General features: G+C 56.7%; 1 protein-coding gene across 1 annotated transcript in view; it reads left to right on the top strand.

Annotated features, from left to right (window-relative positions):
• Positions 1-2,527, top strand: part of LOC119100275 (laminin subunit gamma-1-like) — a 2,927-nt gene extending 400 nt beyond the window's left edge. Inside the window, exons 2-4 of the mRNA XM_037223382.1 lie at positions 349-486; positions 1,292-1,561; positions 1,881-2,527. Of these exons, the coding sequence (XP_037079277.1) occupies positions 349-486; positions 1,292-1,561; positions 1,881-1,994 (522 nt within the window). The 3' untranslated portion in view covers positions 1,995-2,527. The remainder of the gene's footprint in view (positions 1-348; positions 487-1,291; positions 1,562-1,880) is intronic.
• Positions 2,528-21,391: the final 18,864 nt, after the last annotated feature.

Below are 21,391 nucleotides of genomic sequence, written 5' to 3'. Positions count from 1 at the left end.
GCCCAGACTGGCGTAATGGTGTGGAGCATTTTACATTCGGACTAAGTGCCGCACGTGACGTCACATTTCGAGTGGAACTTTCGGCAACCGCAAAGCTGTTTCACCTGTGGACAGTTTGGCGAGAAGCTGTGACTTATGACATTGACAGCACGACACAGCGGTAGTGTTTGGCCCGTGCACAGCGGACAGTGGCATTCCAAATTGGTTGTAAGCCGCGCTAAGCGCTGGGTTAGATTCTTGCAGCGCCTGTCCTGACATCGGTGGCGCGGGGAATGACCCGACCGCAGGTAGCCAGCGGCATTCACGGCCGCCGTGCTAACACGCGGACGTCGCTGCCGCCTCTTGCAGGCGCAGCAGGAGGCCACCGAGATCCAGACGGAGTCGGCCAAGACCAGGGAGGAGGCGGACGGCCTGCGGGAGGCCGCCGTCGGCATGGTCGTCCAGGTGTCGGACACCACCGCCAGCGTGGAGGCCTACGAGCAGCAGGTGGGTCATCGTGCGGGCTGGCTGTCGCCGCGAGCTGCGCGACCGTCCCGAGCAGCAGCGGGCTGACTGCGACAAGTCACGCTGGATGTGAAATATTGCTGACTGGGTGCAGACGATCTGGATGTTCGTGGGTTTTGGTTGGAGCTTCTCCTACCCGGTGTGTACAGTCTCGGAGCTGTAAAGAATCGAGTAATGTTATGACATTCTTCGTCAACCTAGAGTTAAAGACCCACTCATCAGTTATTAGCGAGTCCTCACCGCACTAGGCGGAATGTGGCGTGCTGAGGAAGGGCTGACGACAGGGGCGGCTGCCAGACCAATCCGACGTTGGAGACATCGCCCAAGTGCTTGTTCGATGGGGCATTCGGGAATACGGGACTGGGGATGATACAGGGTAAAAGCATGGATGCGTCTGAGCTGCCACAGAGGGACGCTGCCAGCTAAACGTTTAGAGTTGAAAGGCTGCGTTAGCCTATACCGGTATCTGGTTGTTGTGGTTGGTGTTCATCTCACGGGACAGTAAGCGGCAGCTCCAGGGACTTCGGAACGGTGTCTGAACGGTTTCGACAGTAAAACTGATGTTTCTTTACGCTTGTTCTGGTAATATGTACGCGGCGTATTCCAGTGGTCGGCAAGGACCAAATGCGCCCGCGTTTCGACTCTGGCAACCAGCTCGTAACGTTTAGTTCTTTATCAAGACGATAGATGGTGTTAGACCACGACAGTTGCTGACATCACTCAGCTTGGCTGGGTCAGTTTGTTGATTCCTCTGTGTGCCCCCTCTAACCCTGTCGCTTCTCCTCAGCTGAGTTCAGACAGCAAGCTCGCGCTGGAGGCCCGCCAGAAGGCCAACCAGGCCAAGTCGAGCGCGGAGGCGGCCTCGGCGAAGGTGGACGCGGCGCTGGCTGTGGTGCGGGAGGTACAACAGGCGCTGAGGGCCGCCGGCGACATCGACTCGGCGGCGCTGGACCAGCTGGAGAGCCGACTTCAGGAGGCGGAGCGCGAGCTTGACGAGGCGCAGCTGCAGCAGCGGCTGGATGCGTTGCGCACCAACCGCACCCAGCAGGACCGCATGGTCAGTGGGAGGGGACAGCGAGACAGCATGGTCAATGGACGGGGTCAGCGAGACAGCGCGTTCAGCGGGGTGGGCTCAGCAGGCCCACGTTGCCAGTGGGGCGGCATGAAAAGGTCCCAGTTGTAGCTCTCGATTTGAGTACTCCTAGGAGCCTTCACGCTCCTGTTGTTTTGTCCGAGAGCGTTCGGCTTTATGTGAGCTGCGTTACCAAACAGGCATCTCGGTATTCCTAGCTGCGAAAATCTGTTCCGCAAAAAGGCAGACCGGTCGAACCCACCGCTAGGCCTGGCAACCTCTCACACCTCACTCCGCCTCGCAGCTGCGCGACTACGAGGAGCAGCTGGCGCTGCTGCGGGACGAGGTGGCCAACATCGAGGAGATCGCCGACGCGCTGCCCACCGCGTGCTACGCCCGGGTCAAGCTGGAGCCCTGACGTGGCGGCGCGCGTCGCTTCACACAATCACCCCACTGCCTCAGTGCCAAAAGACAGCGCGCGCGGCGGTCGGTCGAGCTTGCTTGCGCGGCGCGGACGGGGGCGCGGTGGGACCGCCTGCCGCGGGCGCTTCTCTCACGGGGAGGCCCGCGCATGCGCCTGGGCGCCCGGCCGCGCACTGCCACTGGTGCTATTTGAAGTATTACCCCGTTTTTTACTCGATGAGCTGCGTCGTGACTCGTGTTGTACTGAGAGAGGCGGGGTCGTGTTCGTGTCGGCCTTCGTGGTAAACGATATGCATGCCCGTCAAAATATCGCCGGTGTTTGATGGAATACATGCCAACTGTCAGTGGGCTGGAGAGTTGTGGGGCTTGTCATGTGTCATCATAGTTTGATGTAGTCGTGAGTCTCCACGAGGAGGAAACTTTGTTCTCGGTAGATCGATGCACCACGTTTTGAGTATCCACCACCTCGGAAAACGGGACCTTATTCACGTCATCGTGTGGAGAGAGAATAAAACTGCATAAAAGAAACCTGGAACCCCTTTGGTGTGACTGAAAACGGCCACAATTATCACATGGGAGACAGTTAAATGCAATAGATTTCCGTTCAGAGGCAATGCTATACGTCATTTTGAATCCCAGACCGTCGCTAAAGGCCTACGGGTGCTGGGTCGCAGGTGACGAAACTGCAGAAATGTGATCAGGTAGTGACGCATCTTGCTGTATGCTGACGACTGCTGCTCGATGTGTAGCTGGGGAACCACCCATCTGGGTCGTGATGATTCAGCTATGATGCACAGTAACAAGAATTTGCATCAGCAGAATTTGCACATTGATTACAGGCACCTGAACGTGCAGACTGCAGAGGAGGCTGGATGTAACGTCACTGAACGGCCTCCGTGGAAATGCAGCCCAAACTGTCCGCCACCGGAGGAATGGGGTTCTTTTAGTGTCCGTGTCACTGTCCACCCCTCCCCCTCCCACCCGTCATGAAACGTTTACCGCTGCTTGCGGTTGTCGAAGATTGTAGGCTTGATCTACCTCACCTGCGGCACAGGGGGATAATCGGCCCAACAGCACTATACTGATGTTATCGGTGGCACCTCCGGGTTCCCAGCCCTGGACGCCAGGCTTGGTGTTTGAACTAGGATATGTTGAGCTGGTTCGCAGCCTCAGATCAGCAAGCAGTGACGCAAATTGTGCGGATGGGCTTACAAGGCTTTGATCCAGAAGGATTAAACCCAGCTGCATAACAGCTGGTGCCAGGCACCGTGGAGATGTTCAGATTCCTGTACCATTCCACAACCGGCTGGACATCGGGGCGAGGTTAGAGGGGAGGGGCAGCGAGACCCATGACCTCTGCAGTTTGGCGGTGTGTCATGGCGACCAAGTACAGTGAGCAGATGCATGAGGAGCAGGGCGAGATCATCGTGCACCACCTGCAAAATGGTGCACGGCCGGCTTCTCGAGGGCACGACAGGCGCCCGCCTGGCCCAGCTAGCGCAGATGGCGACGCTCCATGGGGTTGCGGGATTGCTGCGTGGCGTGTGGCGCCCAGACGTGGGGTCACGCCTCGACGGTAATACTCCCTGGGGTGCGCCGTTGCTGCGTGGCGTGTGGCGCCCAGACGTTGAGTCACGCCTCTACGGTAACACTCCCTGGGGTGCGCCGATGCTGCGTGGCGTGTGGCGCCCAGACGTGGGGTCACGCCTCGACGGTAACACTCCCTGAGGTGTGCCGTTGCTGCGTGGCGTGTGGCGCCCAGACGTAGAATCACGCCTCGACGGTAACACTCACTGGGGTGTGCCGTTGCTGCGTGGCGTGTGGCTTGGCAGAACGACGCTTGATGGGCGCGGAATGGCTCGCCGCGCGGGGTCACAGTTCTGGTGTGAAACCTCTTTGGGTGTGTGGAGCTGCGGGAGGGTGGTTATCGGCCCAGGTTTTTGCGAGGCCGTGGTGTAGCGTTTATGAGGCGGTAGGGCCTATGGCGTCGACATGTGAAACGGCCGGGTGACTAATGGGAACACACTACAGTGTGCTGACGGCTGGTCCAACCCACATACACCTTACTCAGCACACGTCAACCAAGCCGGTGTTTGTTGAGCTGGAGCAGCTCACCTAGATTGGATCACTGTCAATACGTCATCGGGATCGGCGGGGCAGGCCAGTCCTGTGAATTCTGTTTTCGAGAAAACAGGATGGCCGCTCGACTTTAATGCAGTCGGAGGTCGATATGTGCGAGCCGCGACGGTAAGAGTTTTTGGAACATGCCGCGTGCCGTGCAACGCAACCAACTCATGCCCAAATCTGCGCATGCGGCACCACCGCGTTTATGCACCGCATTGTGTGAACAAGCACAACAGGACAGGGGCTGGACGGAAAATTAACATACACACACACATATATATATATATATATATATAACGTGACTAATAAACTAGACGGAAAATTCTGTTTTTATGTCGTTCGCGTTACATGATTTTAAGAACGCGAGATATATCACTATGGGAATCCGGGGTCCGCAATAGAAGAAGAATGCCCGCACTGTGCGCATGTGAAAGCGTTGGCAAAATTGGCGGCGATGATATTGCCGGGCATAAGAAGTGCGTTATTTACGGTAAGTTTTCAAAATATGTTGTAAAGCACCGAATGATACAACAAGGGATGAATGTGTATTGTGTTTCATCTAGAAACAGGCATCAGTTGTCCATAAATACGTAGCATTGGGGAGATTATGCTGCGCTGGTCTCGTCGACCAGTGTCGTGCTCAAGCGAATAATGAGTAGGCGGTTGCCCAATTCTATGTAATTCGTCGCTATGTATCGTGTGTGTACATCCATATATTTCAGTATGATATTCCCTCCTGAAACATTTAAGCTGCGAGAGTCGTGTTTGAACATTATCAATGAAGTTTATGTGAGATTTTGGATATTTTTTTGGGGGGGCTAAGTATCATGTGTGTACATCCATATATTTCAGTATGATATTCCCACCTAAAACATTTAAGCTGCGAGAATCATGTTTGAACATTATCAATGAAGTTTATGTGAGATTTTGGATAAATTTTTACTGTGGAAATGGGTAACTGGCTTGTTATGCTCTGTAACGGTTGAGTGGTTCAGGAAAGTCATACATACCCATCTTACTTTCTGATGCATGGTTGATTTTGGCACTGGCTCATGCTGTTAGGTGTAGGGGTACTTTCCTACCTAACATTAGAAAAAATTATTGCACACCATTCGTCGTGTTCAAGGCGGCACATATCGTAAATCATCTCAAAACAGGTAGAATCATGCTCCTACCTTCGAATTTCAATAACTTCGATGGCGAGCTCCCGAGCGCCGCGCGCACCGCGCCGCCTGGACTCCCCAGCGCCGTTTCTGCGTTGCCGTTGCGTAAATACAATATTTCTGCTTACCAAGAACTCTACAAAATGTACGGGACCAAGGTAAACCATTTGTCGTGTTTAAGGCGGAACATATCGTAAGTAATTTCAAAACAGATAGAATCATGCTCCTACCCTCGAATTTTAATGAATACGATAGCGAGCTCCCGAGCGCCGCACGCCGCGCACCGCACTGCCTCGACTTCCAAGCGCCGTTTCTACGTTGTTGCGAAAGCACAATATTTCTGCTTATCAAGAACCATAAAACATGTACGGGACCAAGGTAACAATAATAAAGCAACCAAAATCGTTTCTTATCGAGTTTTGGTACATTTATGAAACACGCAGGCCAGAATAGTCCAGAACATATCCTAACCTAACCTAACCTAACCTAACCTAACCTAACCTAACTGAGAATAGACCAGAACCTAAGCTAAGCTAAGCTAAGCTAGCCTGACCTGACCTGACCTGACCTAACCTAACCTAACCTAACCTAACCTAACCTAACCTGACCTAACCTAACCTAACCTAACCTAACCTAACCTAACCTAACCTAACCTAACCTCCCCACCCTATGTCCCCTTCAACCCAGCATCTCATTGGCATCCATGTTCCATGCCATATATAGGTGCCATATAGTGAGCTTTTATTTAGCTGCCATGTTCTCATTTTGCTTTACATTCCCCACCCAATCCCCCTGCAACCCATGGTCCCGTTGGCGTCGAGGATCAAATTTCATGGATTCTTGCTACCTTGTCCCGGTACATTTTTATGTCGCAGTAAATATGGTTTATAGTTATAGTGTGGTTTATATAGTATAGTTTATAGTTATAGTTATGGTTTATAGTATGGTTCGCAGTTAATATGGTTTATATGGTAAATATGGTTATGGTAAATATGGTTTATGTTTAGTAAATATTTTTATGGTTCGCAGTTAGGTTATGGTTGTCCTGCCTTAAACATGACGAATGGTTTACTTTGGTCCCGTACATTTTGTACAGTTCTTGGTACGCAGAAATATTGTATTTACGCAACGGCAACGCGGAAACGGCGCTGGGGAGTCCAGGCGGTGCGGTGCGCGCGGCGCTCGGGGCCCGCCATCGAAGTTATTGAAATTCGAAGTTAGGAGTATGATTCTACCTGTTTTGAGATTATTTACGATATGTCATGCCTTAAACACGACGAATGGTGTACAATGATTTATTCTAACGTTAGGTAGGAAAGTACACCCTGACCTGCTGTTATGTATTATTGTTTAGTGATTGCTTAGGCTTAATGCAATAATTGCGTAGGTTTGAAGGCTGGTTTTGTATGCAATCCTGCACTAATTTTGTCAGGCATGAATTATCTGCAAAATGCAATAGTTTAGAGGGGATTGGTTCACCTAGTGAGTTTCAGTGCATGGCGATTAAGTTTGAGAATCAACTCAGATTCTGCAAAGTAGCTCTTTGACCTTGGGAAATTTGGTAGAGCCTTCATTGTTGTCAGGGATTTTGCTGTGAATGGAAACAACAGTTGAAAATGCCATGTATCAATATGCACCCTTGTACCGCAAGGATTATATTCAAAACTTTGATAGATTTTTGATAGAATTCAGTGATATATAGGAAACACAAGGATGTCAGGTCAATCAGAAGAATATCCTACAGGTTTTTATACATAGGATGTGATAGCAAGTTTGCCATGCCCAGTCAGTTTGGGTATACATTTGGAAATAAGCACCCAAATTTTGTGTCATTTGAAGGGGCCACTAAGCACCAATTAGATGAGTGACTAGAACTCACTAGATTTCAGTGACCCACTGAGTGCAGTCTGTACAGTGCATTGGTCAGTGCACAAGTATTTTTGAGGATTGGTTCCAGATGTCAGCAACAAGAGCAGATGAAGATGTGAAAACAACTGTACATATGCCTTGGTCAACCCATGCTTGTACCGGTACCTGCCTGGAGAATGGCCAATGCCACTTTCAGGCCTGCCCTTGAATACAACTGGGTCCTAAGTAGTGAGCTGGGGTGATGAAATCTGCTCAGGTGTTTGAGCTTGTGTTGAAACCAATGTCCACCAAAGCATGTATGCTTTCACAGTGCTTCTTTCATAATCTCTGAAGTTATAAAACATGAAGCTCTTTATTTAGAATTGTCAAAGCTGACCAGACTCATGGCCAGTGGATTTTGAGCCATGTTTTTGTGGCATAGAATGCAAATGCCATGTCATGCTTTCCATCTTGCTGATCAAAGCCACCAGCATCAGTTGACAAAGGTGCCTGGCCCTGGCTGGCAGTGCTGTCTGGCTCAGGGTGCCCAGTTTTCAATCATTCGAGCCACTGGAGGCAGAATATCTGACATAGTCAATGCCAGTGGCGCCACCTATATAACTAGAGTTGCAAGGGTGCCATGTGTGATGCATAGATGCTGCATTGTGGCCTGCTTTAGTTTGTATTTTGACTATGGATAGTTGTTCGCAGTGTTCCATGTGACCATGGTTTGACCGGGGTCTGCCATTTGTAAGGCCTTTTCAATAACCCCTTTGATTGTGTGACTCAAGATGCATATTTGCTGTTATGTTGTTGTTTCATTAAATGAAGATTCTTGGGCAGGTATATATAACCTTGGATGGGTGCTTTGACTTATTATGTGCTTGCGCCCCTGTGCAATTCCTTCATGCAGAGCCCTAGTATTACTCCATTTCCCACCTCAGGCTGTGGTTGTATTATTCCTGTGCTTCCTGGTTTCTTCCCACCATATAATGCCATATGACCTTGATGCCCCGACTTACATCGCCCAGATGTGTTTTGTGGTGCAGGTGGCGTATGTTTCTTCCTCCACTGCACTTGCACATTCCCAACCGTGGTACGTTTGAGGTAAATAGCAGGCTGTAGGGTATCTCACATAAGCAGGAGTGTCTAATACAAAAAGCTATCTTGGGTTATCATTATTTTTTGTCGTGGTGAATGCGACGCGTCGTGAGAAAGGTTTGTTCGCATTAAAACAAAATGACAGAGATTGAACTATTCTCTCGTGGAGTGGCCTCGCGCCGATGCTGTTAATGCCTGAGGTGCCCTCCCCTGAAGAAAATCATGCGGTGCGGTACATTCTTGCCCGAGTCCTCGCGGTGCTTCGCAGAAACTCGCGGAAGAGCTCGCAGGTTTTCTGACCGGGGTCGGCTGTCCTGTTATGTGCATCACCTCAGTTATGCGCTTACCTCGGCGCAGGTGTTGAGATCCTTCGTTTTCATTTCGCTGGTACACGATTGCCTGTGGTTTGGCCTCGGGAATGCTGCGGTCTGATTACTTACATGTTTGGAGGAGGGAACTGCTTGAGCGGGATTTAGCTGTCAAAATCTGCCCACGTGCAACAACGATTCAGTCCATAGTTGTGAGAGACCGTCCGGGTTTATCCGTGTTGAACTCCAAACTTGTGGTCGCCTTCTAAGTAAGCAGCTGCTTTGCGGGCTACTCTTGATTTGACACCCAAAGCATTTCTGTAAAAGATCTTCCCGGAAGGTGGGCTGGCCTGTGTTCCAACACGGCAGTCGCACAGCTGGCCGCGGATGCTGCATGGCTCGTGTACCGGCTGCCGCTGGCCGCCGGCGCTGCATGACTCGTGTACCGGCTGCCGCTGGCCGCCGGCGCTGCATGACTCGTGTACCGGCCGCCACTGGCCGCCGGCGCTGCATGACTCGTGTACCGGCTGCCGCTGGCCGCCGGCCCTGCATGGCTCGTGTGCCGGCTGCTGCTGGCCGCCGGCGCCTGCAGAGAGGCCGGCCATAACGTCAATCACGGCGACTGTGCTGGCTCCGCGCTGGCGGCCACGCTGGGCGGCGCTGGCTTTTCGCGGCTCAGCCCAACGAGATGGATGTGACCTTTAGCACGCTTAGGCAGCTTGCAGCCAATCAGAAGTGAGGCAGAGGGATGCCCAACTAGGAAGCCGTTGGCCTGACCTTTGACGGCTAGCCAAGTAAATTTGAGATCCATCTAAAACTCTAGTGCCGTAAATTTAAGCGCAAGTTGTAAATTATTAACGGCGTATAAGACGGGTATGCGACTTAACTGCGCGTAAAACTCCCCGTGATGGGTTAGGCGACGGGGCAAGACATACTGCGCTGTGGCTCGCCATCCCTGCGGATTGTTCCTCAGCGGAATGGCAGGAATGGCGTGTGCCGTGTGCGTGGTGTGTGCAGCTGTTGAATGGCAGGAATGGCGTGTGCCGTGTGCGTGGTGTGCGCAGCTGTTGAATGGCAGGAATGGCGTGTGCCGTGTGCGTGGTGTGCGCAGCTGTTGAATGGCAGGAATGGCGTGTGCCGTGTGCGTGGTGTGCGCAGCTGTTGAATGGCAGGAATGGCGTGTGCCGTGTGCGTGGTGTGTGCAGCTGTTCTATACCGTGCTTACCCTTCTGAGAGCTGTTTTCTTCTCGGTGTATTTGTTTATGCGTTTAGAAAATTAGGGTCAGCATCAATGATTATCCCGCGAGGGGATGGATGATACCACGCAAATATGAAACGTTCGGAAGATTTTTTAAAATTTTTATTTCACCAATGTTAGCCTCGAACCTAATACTCTGAGGAAATAATCGTCAAATCGTCTCTCGGTAATCGCCATCGGTTTGCCAGTCGCATGAGCTGCTGGTTGGCCTTGAATGACCTGGACCGCCTCTTGCCGACCTTCACATTTTTAACGGGAGTGTATTATATTGCTATCAAGGTGCGGCCCTGGTTTCTCTTGCTTGGGCTTAGACGATCGTGGCTAATTGGCTAGAGCTTCTATTAAGCAGGGCTTATTTGGAAGTGCCGAACTGGCGCCTGTTTTGGAGACGCGCTTACAAAAGGCCTTAAAAGGATCGGGCCTACCGGAACAAAAATCCTATTTTTTCTTAACAAGCAGACAAATATGATCCCAAAAGTATATTTTCAGCTCCAAGCAAGGATGGTCTGGTTTCCCGAACATCCGAAAACTTAACGTTTTCACACCACATCTTGGGTCATAATTCCTTAGGCTGAAACTCTGCTATGACCCTAGTGCCACCCCGCAGTACCATCCTTCCTTTCTGTTCGTGCTCAGACCAGAACTGCGTAGGAGTAATACAGCATTTGATAAACACTAGCAAAAAAGTTGTGATAAACACTGGTCAGGAAACTGCTCCATGTGGAGTTCTACCCATCCATCTCATCGTGATTTTGTGTAGACCCGGGTTATTTGGGCGGTTTTGTATAGACCCGGGTTAATGGGCCTACCGAAAAGGTTTTTTTCCTTTCTAAGGAAGAACAGACCTGTGGCTCTAGTAAGAGCTTTCGAACCCCAAATAATCCCGATTATTGGAATAAAATTGTCGTCTGGCTGCCGCAAAGGTTTGGGTCATAGCATCGACGTTATGAGCGCACAGCTGCTTGCGCCTGCCTCCCACTGAGCCTCGCTGAAGCCCGAGCTGCGTAAAGTGACCACAGAGAGCGGACTGCCGGCTCTTGACCAGCCATAACTGTGTCCAGGCGGGCCGCGTGCCTCTGCCCGGCCAGTGCGCCCAGGTGAGAACCAAGTACGGTGACTGGCGCACCATCAAGGACCAGGGCAAGCGCCAGCTGCTGCGGGAGTTCGGCGCCGAGCGACTGCGCATCAACGTCATCCGCAAGAATAAGATCCTGCCGCCAGAGATCAGGGTGAGTTCGGCCCGTGTGATGCCGGCCACGTCGGCTGGAGAGATCTCGCGTCGCTGCCCTGTCTTCTGGAGAGATCCCAAGAGGTGCCGCGGCACCGCTCTTCTGGAGAGGTCCCAAGAGGTCCCGCGGCACCGCCCTGTCTTCTGGAGAGGTCCCGAGAGGTCCCGCGGTGCCGCGCTGCCGTCCCTTACCTCAGGAGGTCACTCAGTGCCTCCCCACGGGCCCGTGTCTGGAGAAGTGCTGCGGCGCCGGACCTGTCTTCGGGAGAGGTCCCGAGAGCTCCCGTGGTGCCGCGCTGCCGTCCCTCGCCTCAGGAGGTCACTCAGTGTCTGGAGAGGTGCCGCGGCGCCGGACCTGTCGTCCCTTACCTCAGGAGGTCACTCAGTGCCTCCCTACGGGCCCGTGTCTGGAGAGGTGCCGCGGCGCCGGACCTGTCGGCCCTTGGCGTAACACAAACGGTGGTGGTGCAGGCGCTTGATGACCCACCGACCAGCCGCTGCCCACGCGGCCAGCGGACCAGGTGGGCTGCTCTGACCAGCGAGCCGTTACTAACTAGAGCGGCAGCCGGCCTCTATCCGACCGTTCCGTTTTGACCCGCGGCTGAACACATCCGCGATGTGCAGCTTCTTGATGAACGTGCTTCGCTCGCGGCAAATGAGCTTCGGATTAGCGGGAGCACGTCGGCGGGGCGTGCCGGGTGTTGACCTGCGAGCTGCTGGGATTCCGGGAGACCGAGCGCGGCTCGATCATCGGCCCGAGGCAGCTCAGGACGAGCCGGCGGCCAGCAGGCCGCGCGATGCAGGCGCGGCGCTTCCGTACGAGGTCGCCAGCTGTCTGTTTGTTCTGCGTTGTTGGCGGCGACGATTGACAAGCTGATTGATGGCATCCATTTATTAACGACACATAAATATACGACACTGAATAACATGAATAGTAACGATCAGAAAGCCCTGCGTACGCGCCGGCGCCGACGGCGGCGGCGACGTTCACCATTCAAGCGCCACTTGAACGTGTCGGGCGGCGAGTTGCTGCTCCAGCTCCAGCCAGCAGCGCTTGTCCAGGAAGGGCGGGTCCAGCACGCGCACCTGCTCCAGCGCTGGCATGCTCTGCGCCATCTGCGCCAGCGCGTCGCTGCCGCACCAGCTGACGGTGAGCTGGCGCAGCAGCGGCAGCGGCGCCGCGTCTTCCAGCAGCACGGGGTCGAGGCTGAGCCGCTCGAGCCGCGGGCAGGCGGCCGCCAGCCGCGACAGCCGCACCGAGCCGAAGCTCTGCTCATACTCGGTGAGCCGCGGCAGCGGGCGCGCCAGCACACACGGCTCGGCCGGCTCCGGCCCGCTCAGCCGCACCTGCAGCCGCTCCAGGCACGGGAACCAGAGCGGCGCCGCCGACGCCTTCTCCGACTCGGCCGTCAGCTCGGCGCACTCGATCTGCAGCGCCTTCAGGCAGGGGAAGTTGCGGTTGACCAGCGCCACGTCGACGCTCGTGTTGGTCACCTCTAGCCGACGGATCTGGATGTTTGGCAGCGTGATGAGCTTGCGCCGCAGGATGGCCTGGATGATGTCGCGGAACGAGCGCTGCCCGCTGCGGTAGTCGACGCTGCGGTTCAGGTACTCGGAGCTGGGCGACGTGAGCCGGCATGACGTTAGCTTCAGCGTGTGCAGGCTCTTGGCGTAGGCGCGGATGGCGGCCGTGGCCGTCGGGCAGACGTTGCGCAGCTGCACCGTCTCGAGGCGCGGCAACAACGTGGTGGCGCGGAACCGACACGTGCAGCGCTCCTCGCGCCACTCGGCCTCGCGCGTCAGCTGCAGCTGGCGCAGCTCGGGGAATAGCTGCGACAGCGCGTGGATGTCGAAGCAGGCCGAACGGCTGGTGACGACCAGCTGGCGCACGCCGCTGTAGAGCCGGCCCTCCTGCCAGATGCGCAGGTCGCGCCAGCTGCCCAGCCGCACGTTGAGCTGGTCGCGCCGCGCGCAGCCGTCCAGCAGGCGGCGCAGCACGGCGCCGCTCAGCCGGTGGTGGCCGCGGTCGACAAACACGTGCAGCGCGCCGCAGTCGGCGGCGGCGCGGAAGGTGCGTGCGTGGTGCTGGCACGTGACCTCGGCGTCGCAGAGGCATTCGGCTTCAGCAATGTCGGGCTGCGGCTGACCGGCGCTGGTCTGCAGGCTGACGGCGAGCGGCCGGCCTCCGGCTGCCTTGCCGGCCAGCGTGACCGACACCAGCTGCGCAGAGCTGAGCGCGTGCAGCACGCGCAGCTCGCCGAGATGCGGCCGCTCGCGCAGCAACCGGGCGGTGAGCAGGTCGGCCGGCCGGTCGGCGGCCAGGTCGGCCAACCGCGCCGCTGTCACCGACACTGTCACCGGCTGCTGGCTGGCCGGCGCCGTTTCCGCCTCCAGCGTCAGCTTCTGGATGCTCTCGGTGGAGGAGGTGAGCGTCGGCCCGTCGACCTCCTCTCCCTGCAGGCTGAACAGCGGCAGGTCGAGTGGTGTCATTGCTCCACTGTCCTCACTCACTGGTGCTCCTTCTCTATCGCTCACTGGGCGGCGACTGCTCGGTGGCGGCGGTCAGCTATGCTCCGCTCCGCTCGAGGCGCGCGCTCTCTCTGAGCGCCGGCGGCCGGCGCCCGACTATTTGAGCGGCCGCCACCGGCCAGCGGCGGCGCCACCGCCACGCGGCCGGCCGAGGCGCCGCCGGCCGGCCGCCAGGTGCAGGCGATCGATGTGACCCGACCGCGTCACAGCCTCTTCGCCGGCAATTTCCTGGGAGGAGAGCTCTCCGCACCCGGCCTTATGTCGCGCCCCGACCGATATTAGGTAGCGCGGCACCCGGCCGCCGCGCGTCGCCCGCGAGTCCGACGGGGCTACCGGCGGGTGTGGCCGTCCTCTCTTCCGCTGTGGGCGCGTCGCCGGTAGTCCGGGCAGGACGGTCAGCACGGATGGTTCCTCTCCTCCGTTGTACACTCCTTCTCGGTGGGGTGCGCCACCGGGAGCCTGGACCCGCCATCGCTGTGTCTGCCTGCTCTCTCCCCATGCTCTCCACCGCACAATGTTCCGGCCTGTTTTGGCGCTGCTGGTCCGCCCGCCCAAACAGGCACCGGCTTCCGCTCATGTCCGAAAGCATCTTGAGGCCTGTTTTTCTTGGAGGTGGGGCGCAGTTTTAGAGTTCATATCGCATAACATCATCAGTGCATTACCACGTTTGCGTCACGGCTGATATAGTACTGTGAAGAATGCTGCTGATGCCGCTCTGGTCATGATGAAACCACTTATACGGAGAAGCTGGCGATACGCCAGGAGCACCACAAACTATGCGGCCACCATTTGCAAACAAACGACTTACATAACTCGCAACGATTAAGCAGAAGCCTCAAATGACTTTGGCGGTCGGGCGGTGCCTCGCCATTAAAGTGACTTCCAGCACGAGTTTGCCGCCAGTCCGGGGAACTGGAACTGGTCTCGTCTTCTCCAATGGGCATCGCTGACTGAGAGTCGTCTTGTATGGCAGTCGGCAATATCACGGCTCGGCCTGCAGGGCTGGCCGCGCCGACCTCCGCTGTGTCGTCTCGGCAGAATGGCACGTCTGCTGCGTCGTCCCACAGTCGTCCCGCACGCAGGCATCTGCCTACAGTCGTCCCCCGCACAGTTGTCCCCTTCACGCTCGTCCTCACAGCTGTCCCTCGCACACTTATACCCTGCACAGCTATCCCTCGCACCGCCTTCGCCCTCACAGCTCTCCGTTGTACATCCCCCCCCCCCCACAGCTGCCCCTCGCGCAGTCGTCGCCCTCACAGCTGTCCCTCGCGCATTCGTCCCCTCACAGCTGTCCTTCGCGCATTCGTCCCCTCACAGCTGTCCTTCGCGCATTCGTCCCCTCACAGCTGTCCCTCGCGCATTCGTCCCCTCACAGCTGTCCTTCGCGCATTCGTCCCCTCACAGCTGTCCCTCGCGCATTCGTCCCCTCACAGCTGTCCTTCGCGCATTCGTCCCCTCACAGCTGTCCCTCGCGCATTCGTCCCCTCACAGCTGTCCGTCGCGCATTCGTCCCCTCACAGCTGTCCCTCGCGCATTCGTCCCCTCACAGCTGTCCGTCGCGCATTCGTCCCCTCACAGCTGTCCCTCGCGCAGTCGTCCCCTCACAGCTGTCCCTCGCGCATTCGTCCCCTCACAGCTGTCCTTCGCGCATTCGTCCCCTCACAGCTGTCCCTCGCGCATTCGTCCCCTCACAGCTGTCCGTCGCGCATTCGTCCCCTCACAGCTGTCCCTCGCGCATTCGTCCCCTCACAGCTGTCCGTCGCGCATTCGTCCCCTCACAGCTGTCCCTCGCGCAGTCGTCCCCTCACAGCTATCCTCCGCGCAGTCGTCCCCCTGAGGAGCGTGAGCGCCCTTACCAGGACTGAAGACGACCTGCTGGACTGTGCCTTGTGTTAAATGTAGACAGGGAATCGTTCAGAGCTGACGCTCCATGACCTGTGAGCGCTAAAATGGCCGGTGCAGTCATTGGCGCTCCATAAATCACCCATGACGACGTGTGTCGCGTTCCCTATGAAAAAGACGTCCGATCTCGGGCGCGAAGCGGTGTCGGCCTTCGGCGTACCTTTAAGCCCCAATCATCATTCGTTAGACGGGATCATGGTATCATCCTGATCCCAGCTGAACCGCCAATGAGTAGTCTATAGCACGCCGGTTCAATCATGAGGCTTCTAGGTTCAAACATCGCTTGTTCAAGAAGCAGACCTGTAGGACATCACTGCACTTTCTTTGACTACATGTGTTAAAGCCTGCGCCTAGCTCACACTTTGTTGTTGGAGTCGTTTGATACACTTGCATTTATTTCGACGGTGTTAGTTCGAGAAATAATCTGTCTTCCGAAATGACGCCTGAGTCAGATCACGCGTGCGGCCCATACCGGTTGTAGCAATGACTCACAGATTGAAAACGCCAAGTTCGCATTGGTGTTGCAGTAAACTTTTGCAAGTAGGCTGATTCACGGGACAGGGTCAGGCACGTGTCGGCCCATGTGACTAAATACCGTGCGCCGTTTTCGGTGCCACGTGCGCGTCATGAAGCGCAGAGGTGATATGCCAATGGGCTGGGGAGAAGGCGGAGATAGGTAACACGAGTGAAATGAAACAGCTCAGTTACATTCATTTCAGACGAAGCGGACGCCTGTTTTTTCGGTACATAGAAGGAAATGATTCATTTTCCATCATTCAAAATCGACAACGCCTTTTCCGTGACTGTATTCTTCTTGTCGAAGGCAGTGCCGAATTAACGTGTTTTTTTTTTTATTTCCTGACGTCCCGATGCAAAATGAAATGTTACGCATTACGTAGAGTTCACATTGAAAGCAAAGGTGGTTTGTTTTGTTGCAGTAGTTGAATGTGCCGGACTTTCTTTTCGCATGCATGCAGAGCGCGCGTAGGCAGAAGTGGGACGCGTGTTCCAGCTCTCATACGTCCTCGTTATCTTTGTATGTCAGTTCTACCTGCACACATGTACCTGTCCGGAATTAGGTTGGAGCTGAGTAGGTAGACACGGCGTTGCCCAGCGGGTCACCGTCTTGACCTGGCAGAGACGGACCGGGCCCGACCCCGGCCGCCAGACGGCACCCATGTGGGAAGACGATGGGCGTCCGTCTGCGTCATATTTGTCCAGCGCCAGGCCGGGAGTCGTCGAGAGCTGGGGCGGGCTCGGCCTAACGCGCAGCGCGGAACGGCGACGCGTTGGGCCGGCCGGTGGGCAGAACAGTGGCGGGAGCGCGCGTGACGGCGGCCGACAGGCAGGCAAACGGACGGGGTTGGTACCGGCCGGCTGCCACGCGCCCGGCGCCCGCTCGTATCTCCACACGTCACTGCTGCCTTACTCGGAAGCCGGCACGTGCTAGCGGTCCGTCAGGATAGCGTGCTACCTGTCCGGAATTCGTTCGGCCGGAGGTGGGCTAATACATTTTTTGGCTCGACGTGGGCTCGACGTGCACCGTCGCAGCGGAGTTTTCGTCCCGACGCGGCGGCCTATTGCGTCATTTCCTGAAGGAGTGGTAGGGCAAAGATGTTATCGGCGCTGGTCACCTGGTGCTTTTAGGTTGCAACATCGCGTGACGCCCTGATTCCGTGATTCCGATTCAGGACCATCCGGAACTGGCGACTTTTTACTGTGCCACGCCACATTGAGCAGGTGTGGCCCACTTTGTAATGCCCAGTGGGATGTCCTGCGCGTAGCTTTTGGTGCTTCTATAATATTTCGTGTAAATGAGCGCAATGATTGACGTTTGTGAAGTACATGCTGGGCCTTTGCCATTGTCTGCTAAACGCGTTCCAACCGCAATGCTTTGGCGAATGTTCCGGGTTTTTTACAGTCACCTTGTTTGTGTTCCAGATGGGAATGTCTTATTGGGAAGCTCACACCCACATATTAATTTTGATATAAAGCTTAACCACCATCAGTTCCGGATGGCACGGTAACCTTTGGAAATCCGCAGACAATAAGACAGATCTTGCCTCTAGGTTTTACCGGATCTTAACGGGCTAAGGTGGAAAAAAGTCGGCCCGCAAGAGCGTTTCTCAGTGGAGGGCTATTTTGGGCCGTTTCTGTGATTAAGGGATGAAAGTGACTAATCGATTTAACACCTCGGTAGCGCATAAGCTTACCGCTTGCATTCCTATGACTCACTTCATGAGTATGACGTTTTTGTCTGCCAGCTAGCAGGACAATCGTGACCATATCCATCCCAAGTTTGCCATCATTTTCAGGTGCGAGCGCAGACGGAGCGGGCTTGGATGTGGCATTCACAACTTCCTTTAAATTCAGCCCAAGCACTGTGTGGCGACAGGTTTCCCGAACGCTATTTTTATGTTTTATTGCTGAGTCGCAGAACGGCGCGCTTTGAGCTCCGCTTTATTTGCATCGGGGTCGTGGGCTGTTTTTTTACTAACGGTGGCCACGATCCTTACACAGAGCCGCATCACATCAGTCGGAAGGCAGCAGCTGTGCCAGGGTGCCGGCGCTTCCCCATCTAACGCTTTTCATCAGACGTGTGTCTCACTGGGATCGACATGAATCGAATCGACTCGGACTGATCCAAGAAAATTACGTAACTGATTTTGATTGGCTGCGAATAGGGCAAAGTGGTGCCTGAATCCGTATGTTGAATCATTGTTTCCAGGTGAATGACGCCAATACGAGAATACAACAACGCCCTGAAAATTCAAAAACCGACCACACCGTGTGCAGAGAGCGCGGTGACCGAACTTCTAGGCGTCGTAATCCGCCGTGCATCACCGGAATCATGGTGCTTTAAACGAAACGTTGCAGGATCCGCTCATGTGTATAGGATGATATTTTCAGTCTATAAAACAGCCAGCCTTCATTCCTGAATGGTAACATTATGGAGCGAGGCACTTGCGGCGCGGTACAAATATCTGCGGCCTTTGCTGCTCCCATTTCTCTTGCATGCAAACCTGGATTATCGGCATAGGCCTTTATGTTCTTGTTCTGGGTTTAGTGAACTCTTGAGAATTCTTGCCATTACTGATGAGAATCCAATGAGGTTTGAACGAAATGCAAAACGCGATATCAGTCCCGTTCTTTGTCTTTCTCGTCAGCCGCTTAAGCCGCTGTTCTTCACATCCTCCTCGACACTTCGACTTGATGCTCACTCAAGTGTAGTCAATGCTGAGTTGGCTGATTCATGTAACACAAATCGACTGTAATAGTAATTTTAGTTCGGTAAAAAGTTAAGGTCTCAGACCAAGCTCGCTCCGTGAAAAAAGGTTGCTTCATTCTTGCCTTGATTCTGAATGTGAATGGAACCAAGAAAAGATATTCAGTCCATAACTGGCGGCCGGTCGGTTGACGATTCCAGCTGTCGCTCCACTTCGGTCAGTCAGTCAGTCTTCAGTCAGTCAGTTCTTTCAGTTTCTCCTCTCCTCCCCCTCCCCCAGTCACGTGATGGGCTAACCGGTACGTCTTATGGCACTGATGGGCTGGTTTCCGAACTGCCGCTCTGGGTCCGAACCTTTCAGCGTGCTTTTGAAACTGCTTAGCACCAAGTGACCTTCCAACTGGCACGCAAACTTCCAGCTGTGGCTTCGCATGCAGATGATTAGTGAAGATGTATGGATATGACGCAGGGTCAGGGTTCGAATCTGACTCGCCGTGCCCGCTGTCGAATGTACTGAACCTGCATCTCGGCGTCACCGGCCACCGAGCCCGGTCGATGAGCGCGCCTCAGTGACGCGGTCCGTCACGGGCTCGCCCACGACGCCGCGAACGGTGCGCGGCAGCTGTCGAAGCTGGCCGCCGGCTGGCGGCCAGCCCCGGCCGACATTTCCTGGAGTCGGCGCTGAACATACAGCACCTCGCGTCCGGCGTCGGTGTGCTGTTCCGGGGGGCGCCCCGCCGCTCGGCCACGACCCGGACAGGTGCGACTCTTGTCACGTGCCCCGGCACGTGATGCCGCGTGACTAAGCTCGTGAGGGCTGCGCGTCGCGCGGTCGTCTGGTCGGCGCGTTTCGCTGCGGCCGGCGGCGGTTCGCTCCCTCCCGTACCGTCATGTGCACAGCCTGACAGGTGTGCCGGACGACTCGGCGCCGGCCAAGTGGCAGCCGCGCTCCGTCGACCCCAGGCACTGCAGTTGGCCGGGTGCGTCATTCCACCCGATTTCTCCGGAGCGCGGCGGCCGGCGCGGGTGTTATGGCTGCAAATGTGGGTCGATAGGGCTTTCTGCAGGTGCCCCAGGCCTGCGGCGCCGCCGTCGCAGGGGGCAGAGGGTGACGTCGCGCTGGCTGATGAGGAGAAGGAGGGGGCCGGAGAGGGCCGCCTGGTCGGTTCGTGAGGCCGAGGGAGGTGCCTGGCAGTCGTGCGGCGGTCCTGTCGCCGCCGGGGCCGGGCCTGTTCCGGGCTCGCGCCGCCGGGGCTGGTGCCATCGCGAGCCCGGCTGTGCGGAGCCGCTGGCCGCCAACGCCAACTGGTTGTTTCTGGGCTAGTTTTGCGCGGAGCCCGGCTGAGCCGAGCGGGGACCGGTCGGCTCGGTGACGGCGAGCCGGCCGCGGCGGAGCCTGGCACGCCGCGGCCGGGAGCGTGCCGCACCTGCGGCGCCGGCCGCGCCGCCGCCTTTGTCCAGCCACCTGCGCCCGGCCCGGCACATTCTCACGCCGCCAGCTGATCTGGGCCGCGCCGCGAGGCACGACCATTCGCGCCGCCGGCCAGCGGGTGCTCCTCGAAACTGGAGCCAGGCTGGGCCCGGGGAGAGCGGTTCGGATCAGCCTTGCGGGACGCCAGTCACTAGAGTCGCTTGACGCTATCTGATCGAGTCGGCCAGCACGCAGTAGATCGGAGGAGAACGGTCACGATTCTGCATAATCGCCCTGCCGTGGACGCGCGGAGGGGCCGAGGTGTTCCCAGGATGTTTCTAAATCGGTACTTTATGACCTGGAAATACCGGCCTCTTTTGAACCGGTGGATGATCATGTATTCTGCAGATAGCTACTCACGAGATAAAACCTGCATACATAGCCCGAGCATGGTGGGGCTGTCCGTCGGCGCCGCCATCGCGGCCGTCCGCTCAGTCCGCTGACGCACGTCGCTTGTTAGCGGGCCGCGCCGGGGTCAAATGTCGCCCGTGGCGTCAGCGAGAGGAGGGCAGGGGGTCGGGTCGACGCACGACCAGCTGGACGACGCATGGGCAGCCTGCGTCAGCGCCCCGTACGACCGCCGCCTGACGTCGCCAGATCAGCGGCGTTGGGCTGAGCGCCTCTGTCAGCGCCCCGTACGACCGCCGCCTGACGTCGCCAGATCAGCGGCGTTGGGCTGAGCGCCTCTGTCAGCGCTCCGTACGACCGCCGCCTGACGTTGCCAGGCCAGCGGCGTCGGGCCGAGCGCCTCTGTCAGAGCCCCGCACGACCGCCGCCTGACGTCGCCAGGTCAGCGACGCCGGGCCGAGCGCCTCTGTCAGCGCCCCGCACGACCGCCGCCTGACGTCGCCAGGTCAGCGGCGCCGGGCCGAGCGTCGATCCGCCAGCCGGCGGGTCAGAGCGGCTTGATGTGCGGGACGCGACTGCTGGAGCGGCGGTGGTCGGCATCGTGGCAGAGGGCCGTGCCACGCCGGGCCGGGCAGCCGGGGCCGCGGCGACCCCAGCCGGTGGCGATGACGCACGGCCGGGGTCGCCGTGCGCTCGGGTCACTGGTGATGACCTTTGGCGGGCGGATGACGGGCGCCGCTATCTTGGTCGCCCGACCACCAAGCGTCGCTGGCCGGCCGGCAAGCGCAGCCGCAGACCTCGGCTGGAGCAGGGAGCGAGGTCGGCCGGCCCACGGGCCGCCGGCCGGCCGACCGTGGCGCCGGTCCCCTGTGGGACGCGGTAGCGC

Source organism: Pollicipes pollicipes, unplaced genomic scaffold (assembly GCF_011947565.3).
Source record: "Pollicipes pollicipes isolate AB1234 unplaced genomic scaffold, Ppol_2.1 Scaffold_4881;HRSCAF=5763_pilon_pilon_pilon, whole genome shotgun sequence".
Lineage (NCBI taxonomy): Eukaryota > Metazoa > Arthropoda > Thecostraca > Pollicipedomorpha > Pollicipedidae > Pollicipes > Pollicipes pollicipes.
The sequence above is the reverse complement of the archived record's forward strand: the minus strand, read 5'-3'. Positions and strand labels throughout refer to the sequence as shown.